Source organism: Camelus dromedarius, chromosome 3, assembly GCF_036321535.1.
Source record: "Camelus dromedarius isolate mCamDro1 chromosome 3, mCamDro1.pat, whole genome shotgun sequence".
NCBI lineage: Eukaryota > Metazoa > Chordata > Mammalia > Artiodactyla > Camelidae > Camelus > Camelus dromedarius.
Window position 1 is genome coordinate 95,972,839 of NC_087438.1, and position 23,793 is coordinate 95,996,631.

The following is a 23,793-nucleotide window of genomic DNA, read 5'->3' on the forward strand; positions in this document are numbered from 1 at the left end:
TGCCACTGCTCACTTATCACACACCCTCAGATAAATGGATTCACCTCTGGGCCTCCTGGGTCCCAGGATGTATGCAGTCGAGAACAGATACTGCTGTTATCATCACAGTAACAAGTATGATTATTTACCATGAGTGTAAGATTGGGCATCGTTGGTCCAACTGGAGTGAAACTTGGGCTTGAGTATTTCTCTTGAGCCAAGATGGTACTTCCTGGGGACCCCTGGGGCCTCCCTCTCCTTGGCACTTCTCAGCACACCCTCCTCCCCTCATCACCTCCTCACGGCTGGAGTGACAGAAGACTAAGACACAGACTCAGGAGTGTGACCAGTATCCTGCAGCATGGCTACCACAGCAAGCTGTGCAACTCTGCATCTCACGTCTTCATCTGGAAAACCAAGATAAGTAAGAGTAATTCAGAAGGCCGTGACAAGGGTTAAATGTGTTGTTCTAAGCACAGCACTTAGAAAAGTGCTTGGCACATAGTAAATACTCAGTAAATGTTAGCTATTATTACTATTTTGTATGTGTTGATATTTTGTAAAATAACATATTTCATAAATAGTTGTATATATTTAACAAAATACAATTAAGTTTTGCATATTTAATGATAAAAATGGAACATAATACCTACAAAATCTCTAGGTCTTGTAATGAACTTTTACAAACCTATGTTTATTTATAGCCAAATCTCTACCTCCTCCTCCCACGCCTGGGACCATCACAGCCACCTCACGATGATCAGTTGTCCACACAACCAAACACCCACTGGAGGGACTGGCCTCTCTGGGCCTCTCTGAAGAAGGCCCTTGTGGGTCTGGGACTGTGCCAGAGAACAGAGGCCAAAGGAACCCAGACCCTGTGTAGCAGCTCATGTTTTAATCTGAAGACACACAGGAGTAAGTCTGTCCTTTCCATGTCTGAGACACAATAGAGAGGCTGGACTATAGAAAGGAAATACTGAGAGAGGTTCTCACAGTTTAGCTTTTATTAAAATTAAAGGAACATAAAGTATGGAAAACAAGAACATGGTTCCTATTAAAACAATACATTTGAGGAACTGTTTCTTCAGCTAACGCTGTGACTGATGGAGCAAACGACGAGTGTTCTTTAACAAGCTCTACAGCCCCTACCATTCAAGCAGAGAACATCAGACCAAGGACCTGACTGAGGGTGGCGTACAGGGTGCCAGGGGTCCAGTCGGCCTGCCTCGGGACAGCCACACGGACACGGCACTCACACAGACATACACATTCAGTGTCTTGAATTTTCTTTCAAAGAAAGTATTTTACACATCATATATGAATTAAACAAGAAGTCCAACAAGCATCCTTATTGCCACTGAAGAGGTGGGAGAGGGGATAATTTGAAATCGCATGACTAAAAGCAAGAACACAGCACTTGGGCAATTTGTTTCTCCCAATGCCACAGTCCCGTGCATTACTGCCGTGGCTGACGCCGTATCCACAAGTCACCGAGCCCCATGACAAAGGCTGCAAGGGGCTGCAAGGTTGTGATCATCCACCACGGAAAAGGCCTCGGATGCTCTCAAATGTCAGAAGTGCTGCCGGCTCTCCTGTTTGGTCAGTAGATACGCAGTACAGCTGAACATGAGGAACTTCGGACTCTATTAAATAGTGCAAACACTTAAAAACAATACATTCCAACCTCCTCGCTTCCCCAGGCAAACAGAAAAACTCCAGCTAAACTGGAATCTGAGTTTGCTCAGCCTCCCAACTTGATCCTTCAGGGTGCCAGTGGGAAGCGTGGAGGCAATCCAAATGGCACCTGTCCCAATAATAATAAAAATAAAGATTTTTTTGAAATGAGACTAAATGTCATATATATATATATATATATATATATATATATATATATATATATATATATACACAAAAGAGAGCCTGGAGTGTTGACACAGCTCAAGAGACAAGTGCTAAGTGGAGTATTAGCTTTTGCAAAGCACATGCTTAACACATTCTTAGCAGGGATCACGAGGAAGGATCCCTCTTTTAAAATTCACGGACAAGATGCTTCCAAAAGAGACATCATCCAGCAGCAAAAGCCTTAAGCTGTTGGAAGCTTCAGAAGAACAAGGAGACAGAAAAGAATGAAGACTGGTTAGCTGGACGCAGGAAACTCCTGGGAGTACGTGCTGGAGGGTAGGCCTTTCCCTAGGGCTTCTCCATGTCACGGCATGCCAGGCTCCAGGCCAGGCCATGAGAGCTGACAGGAGAGGGGACAACCAGATGCACCCTTGCCTCACCCCTGCCGAAATGGGCTCCAAAAACAGCAGACGGATATCACTGATGGGTAAGTGCTAAGAGAGGCTTTACGTCAGTCCCTAAACAATTCAAGAAACACCAGTGACTGTGTTTTTCAGCAGTCTCCCTTGAATGTGGTGTAAGAAAGAAGACTCCAAGTCAAAGAGACTCATCTACCTGGAGCTACTGAGAAATCAGTTTTGGAGAGGGTGAGAAACAAAGGGAAGATAGCCACAGGCCTGAACTATGTGTGAGAGTGAATGACGTGTAGAACATAATATCTCATTATCGTGGACAATAAAAAGCAATTCAAATACCCCGAAAAATTATCTTATAAAAATATCTACATTAAAACTTTAGCCTGAAAGCTACAGCTTCAGTTTTATAAAAAGGCAATCTTTGAAAGGATCTGGCTCAGGAATATACAAACATTACACAACAGATATCAAAATAAGACAGCTCAAAAAAGCCTCTTAGGGGATATTGCAACTGGTTTGTCATGAAGAGAATTAAGTATTCTTATTGCATAGCAGAAAATGAGGTCACTGTCATTTGCATAATACTGCAACTTTTTTGATGGAGAGATGCCATTGGGTACATATGAGAAGTAACTTTGGAATTCAGAGTCTGACTTCTCTGTTGTCCAAATCAGTATACAAGTGGCGTCTAAGTTGCTTCTAACCTTGGGCCACAATTCCATTTCATCACTGTGATCAGATTTCAGATACACCACTGCCAAAGCTGCATTCACAAGCAGCTATGGCCACCAGAACGCAGGGGGTGGGGTGGGGAAGTGTTCACCTACCACGTGACCAGCACAGACTTGAAAATCAGTCTGTTGTGCTCACTGTGGAGAGAGAATCGTACCTGGTGATAAAGAAACATCAGGTTTAGGATGGCATCTATGGGCAGCTAGAGCAGATTGGCTTTTTGGTGATGACGTACCAGTGTTCTAGTCCCCATGGGAAAGGACACACGAGGATGAAATGAACATGGCCTCAGCAGCACTACCAGGGGGAGCAGTGCTTCCTGGGAAGGGAGACGTGAGGTGGGACCAATAGCAAAAATCCAAAAGCAGAAAACATGGTTGGCTGGCTGTCAGGAAGAGGGCGCTTTCTGGGACAATGACACACAAACAGTGGAGCCCCTACATAAGCATGAAAGCTCAGCTTCTAGGTGTTGGGGGCTCCACCTTTCATCTGAAATCAGGAGCTGTGCAACGGCACACGTCAGACCCCAATCCCCAACCTCACCCCCAACACACACACACACACACACACACACACACACACACACAGCCCAAAACAAAGTCCTAAACCTTCCTTGGAGAGGAGGAAGGACATCTGGAAGAAAAAGCGCATTCCATCAGCTTCCGATCTGGAGCCAGGCAGAGCTCTGAAACCATGGCCATCTCCATGCCAGGGTGAGCAGTGTGCCCAATGGACAGCATGTCTCGATCCCTACGGAGCTGTTCTTCCAGGTCCAGCAAAACTGGCATTTTAGCTTCCTCCAAGTTTACTAAAAATGCTGGGTGCCCTGGTGTTCTCCAAATGTCTTGCTGAAATAACATCTGCTCAACATCAGAAGACACTTCCTCTTCAGGAGAGTGGAGTGTTTAGTGCACAATAAATACACAGTAAATACACAAAGTGGCCAATTTCCTGAGGAGCCCTGGGTTTCTAACTTCAGGGTGAGGTCGGGGGAAAGCCAGTCTCCTGCAAAATCTGCTTGGAGGTAGCCCAGCTGTACCAGAAGTCCAACATCTGAGTTCATGAAGCCCCTGGGCTCCCTAAAGGTGGACCTTGACCTCAGGGAAGGCTAAATCCCAGCCCTTGAGGTGTGAAACTGCTCCCCAGACACAAGGCCTCCCCTCCTTATGCTGTAAATCCCAACACTAGCAACTTGCTGGTTTAGGAACAGCACAACTTGAACATCCCTTTTTTTTGGTTTTTTTAAAAAATGCAAATGACTCCATGCACCAGCAAATATCCTCCTCCAGATGCTGAAAGTACTGTTATTAATCATTTTTACCTGTGAATTAGCAAAGCTTTCATCAAGCTCCTCTCTCAAAATGCAAGTACCCCTGAGAGAGATGACACATTCAGGGCCCACCATTATGTCCTCCTTCATGGGGGGGGGGGGGGCAACAGGAGGGCAATGTCCTGAGGGTTGGAGAGAGGGTACAGGCTGGAATTGGGGAGAGAATAAGGAAAGGATGACAAGGACATCAGACAGACTGGACCTTCACCACAGACTGCCCAGGGTCAGCCCCAGCCGGGACAACCCTTTGAAGTCATCCATGCCCATCTGAATCACACATGGCTCCATCCAGTGCAAGGACAAACCCACCTTTGGGTTTGTAAGTAGGGTCACCTTTTTACTTAACCTCCAAACCAGAACACTTTTGATAGTAAAATGGGATGCTCTGAATAATTAAACCTGGATAATAGGTATAAACGGGGACTGTCCTCTCCCAGGAACACCCAGAAATAGGATGCTCTCTGGGACCATTATGAGCAGGGACTGAAGCCTTACCACTTTGTTTTGTTGTTTCTGTTTTTCATGTATTTTTTTCTTCCAGTGCGTTACTCAGTGCTACTCTGAAGAGCTGGTTTTCCCAGCTGAGGAGACACAAAATGTCCCAAACCTGTAATTCATAACATCAAAGACCAGTAGCCCAGAGACTGGGAAGTCCTGATAACTTCCTGGAGAAGAACCCAAGGAAGAGCACCCATCCGAGGCACTGGGGGACCCTTGGTTCCTAATTCTAGCACAGAGGACCCGGTGTGCTTGGAGAACGCCCCACTCCTCTGCAGACAGTGCTCGTAGTCGAGGTCAGTATGTGGGCATGGTCAGAGCACTGCCCCCTCCCTGGTCATTTCCAGACATTCCCGTTCTGTCCAACTGCACTCCCTGTAGACAGCAGCTTTAGTAGTCTCAAGGTCCCCGCAGGGCAAATCCTTCTGTGATTTGATTTTTAGCAAAGCAGAAGGATCAGTAGTACAGAAATGGAGTAGACTATCACCACCCTCCAACTTAGTGAAACACCATGTTCTACACACACACACACACGCACGCACGCACGCACACACACACATACATGCATGCACGCACGCGCGCCAGGTTCTCTGTTGTCCCTGTAGAAACACAAAAAAACCTCTAAAAGGTGCAGATGGAGCTATCAGGAACCCACTGCTCAGGGCAGAGGACAAAACACCCCGTGAGAGCAGGAGGTGGGTCACTGTCTTCACTCCCGGGTGACACTGCCAGGTTGGAGGAGGGCTGTTCTCGCTCCACTGCAGACTCGGGCAGCGAGTAGCATTCAGCTATCGTGGTCCGGCTGTTCTGAGTCACAGGCAGCAACCCCCCTTCCTCCACCTCCTGGCAGTGGGAGCTGGGGTCACAAGGGCTTGTGAATCACAGCAACACCTAAGATGAAAGGGGGAGAAAGTTACCATTTCAGCTTCTCCAAAGTTACTCAGAACCTCAAAGAGTTCACAAATTCACCACATCCTAAGCCACAGCCAAGGGGAATGGGCACAATTAGTACCCAAATTCTGAAGGGTCCGTGGACACTGGGTGCCAGCAGCTGGCTGTTTTTTGCTCTGAAAGCCAAGTCCCCACAAGATATTCACCCCACGAGCACAGTCCCTCAACACCACCGGGGAGTGGTCTCGCTCACATCATCACACAGATTCATATTGTAATGACTCCCCTTCCAAACCCCAGCACTCAGCTTAATGACACTCATACCCTCACTGGAAACTGTAGCTCTCAATTTTTGTCACTTTAAGAGAAGTGATGAGTGATTTGGGTCTCTTTTTAAAAGACACTGAAACGAAAAAGGGAGTGACTTCACAGTGAGAAAAACTGAATTCGCACCCTAGCTCTGCCCCCCAGTTAAGTGCTTTGTGGCTTTGGGCAAGTCCATGTGCCACTTTAGGCTTGGTGCCCACTTAATATCATCTGGCAGAGACCCCTCCAATGCTAAATACTATATACGTAGGTAAACACTCCAGACACGTCTATATGTGTTAACTGCTTCAGCCAAGTTGAACCATACCCAACAGCTAACTTACGTGTCTGAAATCCCGAGTGTCTTAGGCTGTGGCTACGGGGCAGACACAACCGGCTGCTTCAGCCAACATCCCTTCTACTTCTGCTATAGAGACCAGCAAGTTATGAGCTCAGCCTCCCAGACTGCCCTGCAGCTGGAGGTGCCCTGTGACCCGGTCCTGGTCCAACGCGACTGTAAATCCAAGTCTACCAGGGCTGCAACTTTGGCTTTTTCCCTTGTCCTGCCTGGGAAGAATGCTTACGAATGGCACAAGGGACAGCAGCAGCAGTTATTCATAAAGCTGGCAGAGCAGAAAAGAGAGGAGAAACCTGATTCTTCAGTGAGAGTCTGAGCCACGAGGCCAGCCCTGGACTCCTTTCTACCTGGGACAAATACACTTCTTTCTTATTTAAACAAGTATCTGTCGGGCTTTCTGGAACCTGTACCTAAACCAAATTCTAACTTACAGGTAAAGCCTACAGGTAAGGTGTAACTGGGAGTCTTACTTTAAAATATCCCCACAACTATCAAATCTTCTGGTTGAAGGCAAGACTGAGAGAACACGGCTGAAAGAAAGCTCAAGATTCCTCAATGGCCAGATTCTGCTAAGACATGTATTTCATTTTAATTCCTAGATAAAGGCACAGACATAAAAGCTGAGAGGTGGGGAGAACCTGAGTCTTCAGACCCAGGTGTGCTGCCTGACTTTGAAAACATCTTGCCTGAACCCAAGGCCTCTCTTTCACAAGGCAGCAATTAAAAAAAAAAAAAAAAAAAAAAAGGCAGGCTCCTGTATTGCTTTTTATATAAACTTTCCCTCTTGATTATAAAAATAAAATATTCTCATTACAGAAAATTTGGAAAACGCAAAAGAACACAAACAAAATGAACTTTAATTCCTTCATATAAAGAGAATCACCATTCTCTTTTTGGTATTTTTCCTGGCTTCTAATAATAATCACAGTCATCGACTGAGTGGTTTCTAGGTGCCAGGCAGGCATTGTACTAAGAGCCTTCCATGTCTTACCACATTTCATTTTCACAGCAGCCCTAAGAGGCTTGATATGATTTTATTCTCATTTTACAAATGAGAAAACAGAGGTTCCGTCAGATTGATTACCTTGCCCAGAATCCCACAGCTAGTGGCAAGGCTGGGACTCAAATTCAGATCTGACTCCAGCATCCACATCTGTGAGCCGTAGCTACTCAAACCCCAGAAACCAGACTGCTTGTCTGAGCTCACATGGTGTGTACATTCTGCATTATCCATTCTTTAACCTGACAGCCTGTCACAAACACTTTTTCATGATATTGAAAACACTTCCCCTGGATAAATACCCCATAGTTTAGCTGCTTTCCTTATGTCAGATATTAATTAGTTCACAGGGGGTTTTTGCTATTATAAATACACTTCAGTAAATAACTCTGTCCATAAATCTTTGCATTTCAGGCCACTTCCTTAGATTTCAAGATAAAAGAGTCACTCAGTCAATGGGTTTGAACACAAATTGCATGTCTGCTTGTCTCCTTCCCACCTACTTCTGGAGTGGGCAAACAACAAAGAAATGGATGTGAAATATTCAGCACATATAGACAATTCTAACCCCTCACCCCTACACCTTCCCTTCTCACTAAGACACACCTGGAACCAAGGGGGTCCCCTACTGGCCTCACTGCCTCATGTTAGAAAATTCCCTGTACTTCCCACTTCAGTTTTGAGAAGAAAACGACAGTGCTGGCTTTAATAATTAACCATGAGAACAGAATCACTCTAGGACCAAAATGCCTCTAAAATCTTTTCTATGCAGTTGAGAAAAATTCTAAATGAGAAAAAAAAAAGGTAAAATAAATTCATTTATTGAAGCCTTGTGCTGACAGAGGTGTAATCTTCCTTTGCACTGAAATCCAAACAAGACGTAATGATGACCTTTCTGGTGGAAAATGGAATAAGAATACCACTGGAGTCATGGCGGAGATTATAGAAGATGATGGTTGTAAAATACTTCGGATGATGCCTGGCACATTGTATGTGCTCAATAAATAGATGTTAGCTCTACCCATTCCAGTTTCTGGAGTACCAGATACAACGGGCTGAGCTACATCATGGATGTTTGCTTGTCTCCCTGTAGACCCTCGACCTCAGCCCCACCAACCCTGCTCCTGCCCCCCAACACCTCATCAAACCCATCACACACATACCTCAGGAATTAGCCTCTACATCAGCCTCATTCGTCACTCCTCCCTCCAGCCTCTTGCTTAGAATGCCTTTCCCCTCAACCCTGAGCTAGGGTAGCACAGAGGGCAAGGGCTTAGGACTCAGACCTGGGTTTGAATTCTGACTTTGCCAGAATTGTTCAGCTACATGGTCTTAGACAGATTACTTAAACTCTCCAAACCTCAGTTTCATCATCTGTAAAATGGGAAGATACAGTCTCACTCAACCAGAGGGTTGTTGAAAAGATGAAAGGGCGTGTAGACACGGTACCTAACACACTGCTTGGTGGCACAGGGAGTGGGCACCTGGCAAAGGACAATGCATGACTGTGACCCTTCCTCAAAGTTAAATCAGGCTCCTCCAGGAAGTGGTCCCTGACTCTGTCGGTTCTCCGATGTCACGTCCCAAAGCCTGTATAGTACATTTCATTTAGAACTTACGTGTACATCATTTTGAATTTCCGTTTTTGTGGGCAGGTCTTATCTTTCCAATTTAATTTCTGGAAAGCAAGAACTGTATCTTATTCCATCTCAAGGCCCGACACAAAACAATTCAGGAAGGGCAGTGAAATTCTAAAACTTCTTTCTTATGACAACTCAGATCAGTTGGAAGCGGCTCCCCGGAACAGTGTCAAGAGAATGCTGAGGCTACATTCAGAATTGCTGGGGAAACAGGTGCTAATTATGGGTACCTGTCGTGGGCACAGAATGAAGGAGTGGTGACATACGACAGCCACCTGTCAACCCCGGAGGAGGTGCTCAGTCCTAAGCTAAGCAAGCTGACTCAGCCCTGCCCCACCCCGCCCCACCAGGGCCCCCAGGCTGGGGCAGGGGTGGGGGCAGAGCACTGACCTGCGTAGCTCCGCCCCGTGCTCATGTTGGTTGGCAGCAGCGTCCACTTGTCAGTGACAGGATTGTAGTACTCCACCGAAGCCAAGTTACACGACCCATCATCCCCTCCAACCACATACAGGAGCCCGTTCACTGCACAGACCCCTGGGAATCAAACAGAAGCCCCAGGAAGCATTATGGTAGGAGCACCAAGGGATGGGGATGGACGAGAGACAGGTCTGGACTGCCCTGGAGGTGCTCTTCCTCCCCGTCGTGGTAGCACAACAGACAGGTGGCTCCTTGGGTCTGAGTTTGCTCAATGGATGAAAATACTGACAGCAGCCGCTGGGCCCCGAGGATCGCCCTTCCTAACACAGCCACGTCTCTGACCAGGGAGCTTTTACTACAACACAGCCCCTCAGATGTTCCCTGCCCCCGCCCTCATAACTACGCAGAGAGCCGTAGGCACAGGCCCCGTTCTACGGGAGTGCTGCCACTGGTGCACGCGGGCCTCCCGTGCCCAGGCTGAGCTATGGAATAACAACTACTCAGGGGATTTCACGTACGCTACTTCTATTCTGCTTTAAGATTTTCCCTGATAAACCCCGTTTTATCCACTTGGTGTGGTACTAATGGTTGTGCCTGTGATCCCGTCACACAATTGGGGTCTAAATCCTCATCGAGTTCCCAAGGACGAGGCTTTCCACCCACCCTGATCCCAGAGTGGGCTGGCCTGGGGGCCAGGTCTCCTGCAGCAGGGACTTAAGACTAAGAAAATGTGATTATTGCTCATCAAGACTTTAAAAGGCCATAGTCCAATATACTGTGTATTTTCTCAAAATGAAATTCAAGGATTGACGATGCTCAAAAAGCAGTAATTATCAGTGTTGGTGAACATACCAGTGAGAGTATAAAATGCACTGCCTTCCTGGATGGCATCAAAAGCACACATACTCCCTCTGACTCAAAAAATTTCACTTCTGACCTTTTATTCTAAAGGAATAATTGTAAGCATATGCATTAATTAGCTCTAAGGACTCTTTATAATAACCAAAGTATTACTTACAGAAAAGATGGAAATAACCTAAATGTCCAATAATAGATAGGTTATTTAAATTATGGTTAGCCATTTAAAATGGAATTATGAAAAGATATTTAGCATTCTAATAAGATACTCATGAAAGATCATAAAATGGATTAAAAAGGCAGGTTATAAAATAATATTATAATGTGATTCCATTTTTGCTATAAAAATATAAATATCTATATTGAGCGTGTGTATATACACACATTTATATCTAAACCTAATTCTCACACTAGCTGCCTTGAAGATTCTGTAATTCCTTGCTCATGTGGCTCAAGGCTAAAAAGGCTAAATGCCAAGTTCTATCACGGCGGGCTGAGACAGTGAGCAAATTAATAAACTCCCCTCTGTTTACACTTTCAACAAGTCACCTGCAAATGGGTTGAGCAAACAGGTAATTTGCATATAAAGGAAATAAATCGGCCAGAAAGTCACCTGCTTGTCTTTCCAGCCTGGGAAACTGGGCTAAGCCAACACTTCGATGGAGTAAGAAGGCAAAAAGCAAGATATACCCACACAGGACACGACCTATAGGGCAAAGTTCTAAAAGGAAATCGTTTCATAAGAGTGTCAGGCTCCAGAAATAAAAGCCTAAACACTGTAAGGAAATTCATTCCTAAAGGGAGGAAAAGGGGAAGGAAAGACAAGACAAGAAATACAAAGAAGGGAATAAGGGAAGTGGTCCTACTGGAGAAGGGATCACAAATACTTTTGTGGCTAACCCCAAAAGGAAGGAGATTGGTTTCAGGTGGGAAGTGGGAGGCTCTCACAGCCAGGCACCAGCACGGAAAAGACAGATCCAAGCGTCATTGTCTGGCCCTGTCCACACAGCGCTATGCTTAGCTCCCCAACAGAGCCACTGGGCTGGGGCACTGACAACAACCAGAGGACCCTTCTGGATCTGTGTCCATCTACGTGCAGTGAAAGCCATCATCCTTCACAGGGACGGAAGGAACCTTCTGCATCTAAGTGGGGACTCTGTGGTTAGCTTTGAGGGTCCCAAGCTCTCCCCTCCCCAGCAAATGGACATTCCCTGCCCAGGGCACAAGCTCAGCCCCAGGCCCTGGGAGTCTCACCCCTCTGCCTCTGTTTCAGAGCTAGTGTTCGCAGGGAGAAAACACCCACCCACACCCACACCCCGGTGCCCCAGGGAGAGATGGAGGGGGCAGTCATATTACCTGCATTGCGCCGACACATGTTCATGTCTGCTACCTGCTTCCAGGTGTTTGTTCCAGGATCGTAAACCTCAACACTCTTCCTCACCAAGGGCCCGTCATGCCCGCCTGTGGCATACAGCTGTCCACTGAGGACCCCAACCCCTGAAAGGCAGAGCACAGAAACCAGGAGGCCTGGCGTCCAGTCCTGGACAGTATCACCAGCAGGGCATTCTGTTTTGTCTCCCTGGGACTCAGTGTCCTTACCTATAAGAAAATTATGACACCCTGCCTGCCTCAAAAAATCGTCAATCTGAAAACCTCAAAATTCTATTTAAAGACATGAGATCATTATTTCGGAGACCTCCCTGCTGGTCTTGAAGCAGATGCTGTGCTTTCTGCCCCTGCTCTCCTGCTAGACGGGAGAAGGCGGGGCACTACATCACTCACAATGTGGATAAGCCTGGCTGAGTGCTGGGACTGCGTCACTTCCAGGTTTCAGCATAACCTTTTAACATCCTTTAACACAAGTTAAGGAAATAAAATCTGGGAAGCAGGAGGGCAGCACAGTGCCCTAGAAAGAGCTGCTGACCTAGTGGCCAGGTCCACCTGGGTTGTAGCCGAGTGTCTCTAACTTGCTGGCCAGGTGATCCTTCCCTTTCTGGGCCTTAGTTTTCCCATTTGTAAAGCAAGGGAGCTGGACTCTATCGGTGGTTCCAGTGGCCCATGGAGTGCTCCACTGCATGCCCAGGCTGCAGCTCAATCAGCTGGAGAGTTTTTGAAAAGGTAGATTTCTGAGCCTCACTCTCAGAGACGCTTGTTGGGGATCAGAAAACACCTCAGATGACTGAGATGTCCGGCCAGGTTTCAGACCCAAGGACTCAATTTCTGGAATATAAACGTCATATGCGTTCGTCTTATCATGTCTGGGTCCCTATGCATAATGGTACATTCTTGACAAACACTGTTTGAATGACACGATATGTAAAATTACATCCAGCAATTATGCGGATGTGCCAGTGGTTTCTTGCAGTTGCCCTAAACTAACAGCAGATGGTGGTGTTGCATCAATAGTGGCTATAAAATGGCTTTGGCTTAAATAAAATTCAGTGCGTTCCAAAGCTGCTTCACCTTGCCTGTCTCCTGGTGCAGCAGGGATTGCACTGGCTGGGACCAGAGACGGCCACCTGCCGGCACTGCCCACATCCTGCCAAGGAAGCAAACAGCCTTCTTGGCACTTAGAGGCACCAATGCCCTTCTATAGCCTCCTCCCTCAACGTTACTCATGTTTCCTTGATCTCAAGCCACAGGGGGCCTTGAACCACCATACCTATCACAAGTATGTGGGTTCCCAACTCTGGAGGGGAGGTCTCCCCAAATCCGAGGCATGTGAAGCCCTGAAGAAAGGCTGCCCTGGGATCCTGAAGCCAGAGCACTGACAGTAACCTAAGGAAAGAGCCCATCTCTGGGACAGAGACTGTCCTCTAAATCAAGGTCACCACGTCTGCCTGGGGCACAGGTACCATCCAGGCCATACCCTTGTCACCTTCTGGGGCCTTTAGCCCAGGGGAGAGGCAGGAGCAGCCTGAGGGATCTCCACCCAGGAGTAACCCCTGGGCAGCCTGGCTGAGACACAGCAGCATGGCCTCCAAAGGCAGCTCTGTCCACAAGAGGCACTTGAACTTTTCTAAGGCGGGTCTGTGCTCACGGCTTCCCCCTAACACCTTCTGCTCCAGGCGCTCCTAGAAGCTGCTGCGTATCTCAATGTGTGCTGCTCTGCTCCTGCTGAGCTGTCCCTACCTCCCTGGGCTTTGAACACTTGCTCTCACACCTCAAGTCACACCGGGGATTTCCAGGAAGTACAAAAAAGACTCAACCAATACTATCAACCAAAATTCCTAAAAGAGCTCCATGAAGGGAGGAGACCCAGGGCCTCTGTGAATTGAACTGGCCCCCAGGGAACACTGACTGCAACCCACTCATCTCACAAGTGAGGAATCAGGCCTAGGCCACACAGCACGTTCCACCAGAGCCAGAACTAAGGTCCAGCCCTCCTGACTTCCCTGCATTTGCCGCACGTTGAAGAAGAGCCAACCTGTCAGGATCAGCAGAGACAAGCTCCCTAAAAGTAGCCTTCCAAACACAAATGTTTCTTAAATGGAATCATAACAGCTTTTGCTCTTCTAACCAGTGAGTGCACAGTGGTTCTTAAAAAAAATATATTAAAAGAGCATGATTTTTAAGGAATGTTGTGGAAATGATCATGTGTTTGGTAGTGTAAAATGAGATCACAACTCAATCTTCAAAAAAGATAAAGGAATAACATTGCAGGGGGGAAACTCGCAGTTGTGGTTTCCCTTCCCAGAAGTCACACTGCCTTCCCACCAGCTAGGTTGGTCATACGGCACCACTCCCACGGGGACCGGGAACAGAGAGCCAGAGCCCCGCGTCCAGTACCTCTGCCTGCCCTCCCAGACCCCTTCCCTGCGGCCCCCAGATGATGGGGGAAGACAAGCAGGGAAGAAGGGGCTGCTGCTCCACTTCCTGGAAAGTCCCAAGGACCACACAGCTGCCGGTCTTCTCACAGGACGTGGAGGTGGGACACAAGTGGGGAGTCACTCTCTTCCCATGTGGGGGAGGGGGCCAAAGTGAAGAAAAGTGGAGGGGAAGACCTAAGTTTGTCTCCAAATATGAACACTAATAGCTTGGCTTTCCACTCCCAAGACAGGGACAAGCAAGCTGTAGCTTCTCCACAGAAGACTAGGACAGCTGCGCTTGTCCTGTTACTTCCTAAGAATGAGACTCTGATCACTGGGGGTCAGAAAAGCTAACGTTGAAGTGAGGCAGACCTGAGTGGGACGCATGACTCTACCAGTTACTAATGATAGGACCTTGAGCTAATTGCTCAACCTCTGGTTGACATCCTGGCTAAATCTGTTAGGTGGAATTATGTTGTCACGTACGTTATCTCTGTGGGCAGTGGTGAGGATTAAATAAAGTGGGGCACAGAAAGGGCTCATTGGGACAGCACCTGGTATACAGCAAGCTTCCCTTTCAAGAGATGCAGACACCTCCACAGAAATGGAAGGGATGCCAATGAAGGGACTATTACCTCATATGCTCTCCAGCAAAGAGATCACTTTGGTTAACTTATAAGTGATTGTGTTGGCTGCAAAGGTGTGAGAGGGATTATACACACTGAAAGGAGAGAAGACTGAGGGAAAACAAGGTAGGATGTCAAGCTCTTGGTCTCCAGACTGACCTGAGAACAGATGAGACACAGCTTGCACCCCGAGTCCCCTCTCCCGTACCTGCACCACTGCGGCGAGTGCTCATGTCTGCCACGTACGCCCACTCGTTAGTCGCCGGGTTGTACTGCTCCACAGTGCTCAGACACTGGCGGGAAGCCCCGTCATAACCCCCGACGGCATACAGCTTCCCTGGAACAGACAAAGTGGTTGGGATGGTGCTTTGGACTCGCGTGGGACTGGAGTGTGGCTGAAACTTCTTCTGTACCCTACTGGGGCACCTACACCTCCATCAGAGTTTAGGGCCCATTCCTTTCAGGAAGACCACCCACTCACTCCCCGACCGGGATAAACATCCTTCATTCCTCCGCCTTCTACTTCCTCTGAAGTGCTGAGCTCCTCAAAGCAGTACTGAACCTCTTTCTCAGAAAGCACCCCAAACACCCAGCATGAAGCCATGAGCTTGCATCACTGGGGCTCAACCTAGTCTCACCATTAAACTACATTAGATCTTCTCTAGAACAAGGCACTGGAGAGACGGAAAATTTAGGGCCCCAGTTGCAGCCGGGCAGGCAGACTTCCTGGCTAAAGGCTCACAACAGAAGACAAAACAAATAAGGAAAAATATTCCCCAACAAGAACCCAAACACTGTCTTCACCAATGTTTATAGTCCATCCACAACTCTGGTAGGTGGAGCATGTGGATGGAGTGGTCTGTGTATACCCTGGGCTGGGCTGGCTTGAATTTACCTGCAGACCCCCTTGCAATCTCTGAACTGTGCACAAGAGCCCTGAAGCACGATCATCTGTTTTGAGAATAAAAATACCATAAAAGCTGTTTTCTAAGAGCATTATTTTGACCTGGGGATGGCAGTGAGGCTGGGCCAGGGGGCAGGCAATTGGTACTTGAGGCTCCCAGAGAGATTCAAATATCTGGGTTTGACATGTAGTCTTAGAATGCAGTGGGAGGGTCTCTCATGTGTGGTGTGTGTGTGTGTGTGTTGAAGAGGGGAGAGAACTACTTCACTTGGGGCCTCAGATCTATGAAGGACACTGGAGTTATAATAAGGATCTTAAACACTACCTATAGACTAAATAAACACTACCAAATGCAAATCTACCTAACAGGGTTACTTAATCAAAAGACTTTTTTGTCAATATGTGCTTTCTTAATGGAGAGATACCAAGAGCACAAATAGTATGTGAAAATCTGCAATTATTTTAAGGTAGAAAGAGAATCTCCAGGTCAAAACTATGCTCTCCCATCAAGACTTTTGCCATATCAAATGCCATTTTATTTCTATCACTGAGTCTGGTTTTGTTTTCTGCCCCACAGTCCTCTCAACTGGCCCTTCTAGAAGAAAGGGACACCTCCTCCTGGTTCTACTCTAACCTAAGTGAGAAAGGAAAATCCTGACTCAGAGCCCCTCCAGGATCCAGGCTACTTCGGTGCTGTGTGCCGGTTTGGATGCAAAAACCTGCCCAGCCAACTGCCCATCACTTGTCAGACCCTAGGGCACTGGGGAGGAGCCAGGCCTGGGGTGCCAAAGAGACAAGAAGCTCCTGAGCGTAACCTCAGTCTCTGTAACTTGAGATCTCCACTCTGTTGGGAGTTCCTGCCTAATCTTCCAGCCTCACTGCCCCTTTTCCTAAGCAGAGATTCTTCTAGGCAGCTGGTAGCAGATGATCCTGATTTCCCCCTCTTTGCTCCCCAGTGTCATCTAGCTGCATAACCACGGGAATAAGAGGGCGGTGGGTCCTGTGGAGACAGTGTGGAGAGCTGTATTTGCAAGGCCACAGGGAAGCAGAGTCCACTTAAGAGGATCCCTTGACATTCACAGCAAAGCTGCCCACTGGACTCTCTGCTGCCCCAGGGTGACCCAGAGCCAAAAGAACTTCAAATTCAAGATGAACAAGATAAATATATCCACAGAATGTCCTCTGTGTCGACAGGGTATGGCCACTAGACAGCACTTTCACACACACAGAACGCGCTCACAGAAGCCTCTGTCAAGGGGAGTATATCAAACTAGTACCATGAAGGTACTGCCTGTAACCCCCATCAACCATTCCACCTCTGCGTCAGCTGAAAAAATACCCAGTCAAGGTTTCTCCTTGAGTCTATTAACAGGGATATGCTATTTTTTAACCCCTACTCTATTGTGTGATATTCCTGGCTAAGGAACAAGGGGGAAATGGGAAGGTGGCTAGACAAAGCACTTACATTTGGCAGACAAATCAATTTCTATTCCACCAGGAGGATGAGATTGCAAGAAACAATTTATCTTGGTAGAAGGAAAAATCCTTGCACTCACTAAAATGACTTGTTCAGTATGTTAGGATAATATGCTTTTAAATTAAAATTTAATTTACACAATACTGCTCTGGACTGAGAAATGCAGCCAGAGAAAAGAATCTTTCTATTAATGTCTAACTCAATGCACGTTACACTCTCCCTGAGGCCTGTGTGTGTGCTCTTGTGTGTGCACAGGAGAGACAGAGAATGCCTGTGCATGTGTGAACACACAGATATTCCAGCTAAATTCCCACTTCAAGACAGGTTAACGAATCAGTGTTGTCCTCCAAGGTTTAATATTTTAGTGCAAATAATACTTTGTGCTTTAATAGGTTGAATTCACACATATTCATAAAGCTCCTCTCTGTTAGCATTGGCTAGTGGTCTGAGTTAGGAGGGAAGTGCTATTTACTAGTGTGGGACATATCAATGATCCCGAGGGACCCAGCTTCCCCTTCTGGAGAATGGAGAAAATCGAAGTCCTGCTTATCTCCTTCAGAAGGGTTTTAGGAACAAAATCAGAAACTGGATATGAAAGCCATTTACAAACTACAGTGCACTGTCTAACCAGGCCCCAGATCTCACCACTCCCTCCTGCCTCACCCCATACAGCTTTCCTGACTAGAGCAGGACTCTACCACCAACCTGCCCTTCCTACAGTGACTCATCAGACCTGGGAAAAGGTGCCACCTCACTTAGGGCTCTGTTAATAGTACTGAACACATGAACATGAGGACAAAATTAAACAATTAAGTCTCACCCCCTCCAGGTATGCTCCTGGGTTATATACTGACTCTGGATTCCCCAACTCGGGACAGAGACAAGTGGCCCAAGCGACAGGCCAGCATTTCCCTTCTAGGCTCCTCCTACTCCCCCAATCCAGCTCATCCACTTTCTAGCCCCGGATCAGTAGCTTCATCTCTCAACTTTCCTCATCTCTAAATCAGGATACTAGTCCCTGACTCAGAGCAGTGACAGGAGGAACAGAGCCAGGACACCAGAAGGTCCAGGACCAGGGCAGGAACGGGCCTCCACCCCTGCTGCTCCTCACCCTCCACGACGCCCACACCCACACTGCTGCGCCGCGTGTTCATTGGGGCCACGAAGAACCACTCGTTGGTCTTGTAGCTGTAGGCTTCCACCGACGCCAGGCCTGGGAGACAAGAGAGCCATGAGATGGCTATGGTGCTGGCCCTCACCCTGCTGTGCTAACTGACAGTGAAGACGAGGGAAGAGCACAGACCTGGGGGCTGGAAACCTGGGTGCAGGACCTAGCACTACCTCTGCCTCACTGTGGGGCCCGTGGCACCTCCCTGAAACACATCTGCACTACGTCTGCCGGAGGGGACCACTAGAACTGACCCAGAGGGTGGGTTGTGAGAGGACGGGGTATAACGTAGATTGTTAAACCTACAGAGTAGAATAAACAGCAGAGGTTGCCTCACTGAACACCTATTCCAACCCTCTTTTCCTTGTCTTCTTCTAGAGTCTGGTAAGCTAAAAACCTGCCTTCCCAGACTCCCTTGAAGCTGAGGGTGACCAAGTCAATGCAACCTAAGCAGAACTCTGATGGGGACTTTTGAAATAGCCTTTGCTTTTCCGATACAGATGTCACCCCTTCCTGCTTATTGCTACCTGGAACACAAATGTATTGGCTGGAGCTGTAACAGCCACCCTATGATCATGAGGATAAGGCCAAGAGACTCTTAAAGAACTTGGCCTCCATATCCTTAAGCAACTGGACCAAGTCAGCTTGGACTTCTTGTTTCATGAGTAAAACAAAATCTCTCATTTGTTTAAGCCACTGTTTAGTCAGGTTTTCTACTAGCAGCCAAAAGCAATGCCTGAAAGAAACAATGCCCCACTACCCTTGGGTCTCTTTATTCTCAAGTTCCACTCTAGAGGGCCTAGGGGCCCTGGAATTATATGAGTGAGGCAAAGAGAAGGCTGACAAAGGTTATCGATTGGTGAAGACCCAATTTTTTTTTCAGAGAAGTAAAACATATATATTTTTTTAATTGAAGTGTAGTTGGTTTTCAATGTTGTGTTAATTTCTGGTGTACAGTATATTGTTTTTCATGTCACTGGGAGCCAAAGGATATTTCAGTTTTATAGAGTTACTGTCTACACAGACATCCATTTGGAAATATAAGGGGAAAGAAGATAATCTCTCCAAGTCCATGTCCACTAGTAACTTCTGACTCTTAACTTTGAAGCTAGATGAAAGCCAAGAGCAAGGGGGCACTTCTGCAGCAGCACAGCCTTGCAAAGCTTTAGAGGGGCAGCAGAAAGGGCAACAGACAGAGACTGCATGACCTGAGCCAGGTCTCTTCCCACGGCTGAACGTCGGCTCCCTCGTCTGCTCAGGGGAGGGTCCAGAACACAGCCCTGAGACACCCTCTAGCTGAACTTGCTCTACGTCTCATCTCCTGAGTAAATGGTTTCCTGGGCACTGGAAGAGAGAAAAGGGCCTCTTCTCAGTGTGGGGTCCTTCCTAGAGCCCTAGAAATGACAGCACGTGGGCAGCTACAAATTCTGTGTGGAAGAAGGTCTGGCTCTGACACACAAGCTGGGAGAAGAGGAAGGATGGATATTTTCTTGGGGCAGTAGCTACAGATGGACAGAAGGTTGGCCCAAGAACTGGCTGAGCAAACCAGGATGTGTCCCAGGCTGGGACGGGTTGGGACAGACTCCGGGACCTACCAGTACTGCCATCAAAGCCCCCCACGGCGTAGAGCAGGTCGTTGAGCACAGCCGCACCCAGCGTACTGCGGCGCTCCTGCATGCTGGCGATGGACGTCCACTGGTCCTTCACCCCATCATACACGTCCACTGTCCGCACACGCAGGGAGCCATTAAACCCGCCCACGGCGTACACATGGCCAGCCATGAACACCACACCTGAGGCACAGGAAACCAAGGTCATCTCAGACCCATGACTCATGTTGATGAGTGACAATAGGGGAACAAGGTGGGAATGTAAATAATTCACCACAGAAGGTGACCTTCAACTTTAGATATTTGTAAGTTGTTATGGGACTCATTGGATTTCTCTTGACATTTGCTTTTCTAATTTTGTTTGATTCAAGCAAATACTTGGATTAGCTTGAAGTCCCTAAGCACCTAAGAACTGACCCCAGAAGGTGCAGCTAGAAACTCTGTAGCTGGGGAAGGAGAAGGAAGGGAGTCCAGAATGCAGAGGTTGGTGGAAACAAGGAGTAGTGAGTGATTTCAGGACCGAGCAAAGAGAAGCCGGGCCAAGGCAGCCTGCACACCAGGAGATGGTGCAGCTCACCTGCTCTGCATCTCCTGGAGGGAAGCTCAGCGATCTGGTCCCACCGGTCCTCCTCGAAGTCATAGCACTCCACGCTGCGGATCGCCTTGGGTGCCTGGCCACCAACCACGATCATGACCTCCAGAAAGATAAGTGGACATTAGGTGGGTCTCCCCAACATCCAGATTCACAGGTCACCAATCCCTGTTACCTCCACATGCTCACTGTCCAGGGTCTGGAGGTGATGTGACATGCCAGTTTACAGAGCTACATACATGAAGATGGTGCCCCTAATCACCAACAGGGATGAATATTCAAGAAAAGTCTAACAAGCATCTTCCCATAGACATGCAACCAAACACTTCCCAAGTGTCCTTGCTCAGGACTATGCTGTGGGGTATGTACAGCCACTCAGGGCATCTTCTGAAATCTGAGTATCCCCAAGGCTTTGGGGTGGGAGACTAAATTTTGTATCAAAACAAAATGTTCATATATATACATATATATCAACATTTGAATATATTTTGGAATAGAGTATACAATTTGGATGCATTTTCAAGATAAAATTAATTCAAAAATATTATGTATAGACTGTAGGGGGGACTTATTCATTGCAGTATGGGAAAACAAATAGTGAAACACCACTTTGTGGTGGCTAGCAGGAAAATGTATGTAACTGAAAAAAATAGTGCTAATAGTACTATTTCCACAAGTAAGGTAGTAGCTACCACCGCCAGTTACTGTGTGAAGTATGTTGTTATTTGTTCATCCACATTGACAGATCAGGAAAGTAAAGCTCAGAGTACATGGGTAAATTGCCCAAGGTCACAAAGCTAAGAGCAGCAGAACAGGGAATGAAACCCAAGTGCACCTCGGACACAGAGGTGAAGCCAGCCCTACCACTCTCCTGCTCTAGAGATACCTTCTATGCCGAGACAGCTCACAACACCACGTTTTTCAAACTGCAGGTCACATTTCGTTTGTGAGTCACAAGATCAATTTAATGGGTTAGGACCAGTATAATTTTAACAGAACAGTACAGAAAATATAACAAGGGTGTTACTTCATGAAATATTTTTTCCAATTATACATACATGTATGTCTCCTAGAAAGCAATTTAAACATATTTCTTAGTGTAGGGGGAAGGAAAGAAAGAAGGAAGGAAAAGAGAGAAAGAGAGAAAGGAAGAGAGAAAGAGAGAAAGAAAGGAAGGAAGAAAGAAAAAAGGAGAGAGAGAGAGAGAAAGAGAAAGAAAGAAAGAAAGAAAGAAAGAAAGAAAGAAAGAAAGAAAGAAAGAAAGAAAGAAAAGAGAAGAGAAGAGAAGAGAAGAGAAGAGAAGAGAAGAGAAGAGAAGAGAAGAGAAGAGAAGAAAAGAAAGAAAGAAACAGAACATCCCAAAGGAACCCAAGACACATTGCTGAGGCTTAAAGCTGCTGTTGCCTCCAGATACAAATGTTCTGTGTTTGACTTTCCTCCGCTCAGAAGGTCCACTGCTTCATGTAAAGAGCAGCCCTTTTCAAAGAGATGCTGAATTCTACATTTCTTCCCATCAGTAATTCTTTGCTTGGATAGGCATCCATGAACAGTTCAAGAGGGATGTTAACAAACACAGCCTCTTGGCAAATTTCAGACAATGCCCAACTTACTCCTCCATGGCCAAATGACTTGCCCTGCATTCCAAACCATATCTAGAACTTGCACTATCCTTCTGGTTTTGAGTTGATGAAGTTAAAATGAAATTAAACTATTGCAAGGATTTTCTCTGAAATCTGATTTTGGGACTAAGTGAGAAAAAAAAAACAGTTTTTAGTTTTCTTTCTGCAGTGACCTCAGGCACCCAACACCCTCACACATGCTGTTCCCTCTCCTTGAAACACACTTCCCTCTCTCTGATCCCCCTACTCTAACACTTGCTTATCTTTCAGGTCTCAGTCTACACATCACTTCCTCCAAGAGGACCTCTGACCTCTGAACCAAGTTACATGTCCTCCTCTGAGGTCACAAATGCTTAGGTTCTCCCATGAAAAGTGCCCCATTTTGTGCTCTGTCTGGTAACCTGGTTTTCCCTTCTAGATAGTGAGCCCTGCCAGGGCAAAAAAATATGTCAGCCTCGATCATAAGATAACCCTACCGCCTTATGGTACCAGATGAAAGTGACGACTCAAATATTTATCTGGAATAAAGAATAAATGAATAGTAAATACCACATGCAAAGAGTTAAATGCAAAAATACACAGTTAAATGAAAAAAAATACATAGGCCAGAATGTCACTTTCTTGGAATAAGACATGTTGTACACCAGATTACAATTCTGGAGACAGAATTTGAGGAAAACAAACAAAAAGAGAAAGAGAGAGCCTTTCCCATCTTTTGACTCAACCACCAGGAGACTCTTCATTCTTTGCACAAGTTATCAGGCTCCTTCTGTAAATAAAAAAAGGCAAAGCTTCAGGGGACTTAATCATGTCCCAGGAACTATCTTCTGCTAGTGTAGGGAAGTACATTCATATAGGAGAAAATCCTGCACTCATCTCTGAGAATTTTCATAGTAACACAGAAACAATACTACAGAAATGGAAAATTTTTAATGGTCAAGTAAAACCTGAATAGAAAGACAAATATAATACATGACAAGGTTTTCAAAATAAACTTGCCTTTGAGCTCATAAAACCACAGGTAAGAGACAACTTTTAAAACTCCAAACTCGTAGAATGATCTGGGAAGAGCAATTATGAGGCTTCGTGGGGCAAGACCACTGGTTTCTGAAAATGTGGAGGTAGCTCAAGGCAGAGGGAGGAGTAGGTGTACTTTGTGCTTCTTTTCTAGGCATAAGAAATCCAATTTCTATGGCAGGTCTTGCAAGAAGCCATCATACAAGGAACACTATATTCATCACTGTCTAATAGTGGAGCATAAAAAGAATACATTTCCTATCTTGAACACTAGTGGATGGTTGTTTCCATAGATACCTGATCTCAGCAACCAATTAGACAAAAACGAGTACTCCCCAAAGTCTCCATGTATTACATCCCTGAAAGTATAAACCTCTAGCGACTTAAGAAAACCACAGAATGTCAAGGCAGGAAGAGACTTGAATTATTCTTTCTTACAAGCCCACATTTTACATTTCTAGAAAAACTCAGGCCCAAAGAGTTCACAAGGCATATTTCTTTCTTTCCTGACACCCCTAAATCCCAGTTTACTACAGATATGTAATGTCTTTAATAGAAATTACTGAATCAAATCAGCTTATTTAATGATCACTATTTTTAACATTTATCCCTCAAGGTAACCTTGAGTAAGAACCCTGAGTAGTCATACAGGAATTACAAAAAACCTAAAGGACTGGTTCCAGGCTAATAATTATGCTAGA

The 23,793-nt window shown here is 46.4% G+C and overlaps 1 protein-coding gene across 5 annotated transcripts in view; it reads right to left on the reverse strand.

Moving 5' to 3' along the window:
- Nucleotides 1-968: 968 nt before the first annotated feature.
- Nucleotides 969-23,793, reverse strand: part of KLHL3 (kelch like family member 3) — a 238,308-nt gene continuing 215,483 nt past the window's right edge. For all 5 annotated transcript variants that reach the window (XM_031449089.2, XM_031449087.2, XM_031449088.2 and 2 more), the window contains 7 exons: nucleotides 20,442-20,559; nucleotides 19,850-20,047; nucleotides 18,198-18,299; nucleotides 14,914-15,042; nucleotides 11,627-11,767; nucleotides 9,386-9,529; nucleotides 969-5,691 (listed from right to left, as the gene is read on the reverse strand). In XM_031449089.2, the coding sequence (XP_031304949.1) occupies nucleotides 5,663-5,691; nucleotides 9,386-9,529; nucleotides 11,627-11,767; nucleotides 14,914-15,042; nucleotides 18,198-18,299; nucleotides 19,850-20,047; nucleotides 20,442-20,559 (861 nt within the window). In that variant the 3' untranslated portion in view covers nucleotides 969-5,662. The remainder of the gene's footprint in view (nucleotides 5,692-9,385; nucleotides 9,530-11,626; nucleotides 11,768-14,913; nucleotides 15,043-18,197; nucleotides 18,300-19,849; nucleotides 20,048-20,441; nucleotides 20,560-23,793) is intronic.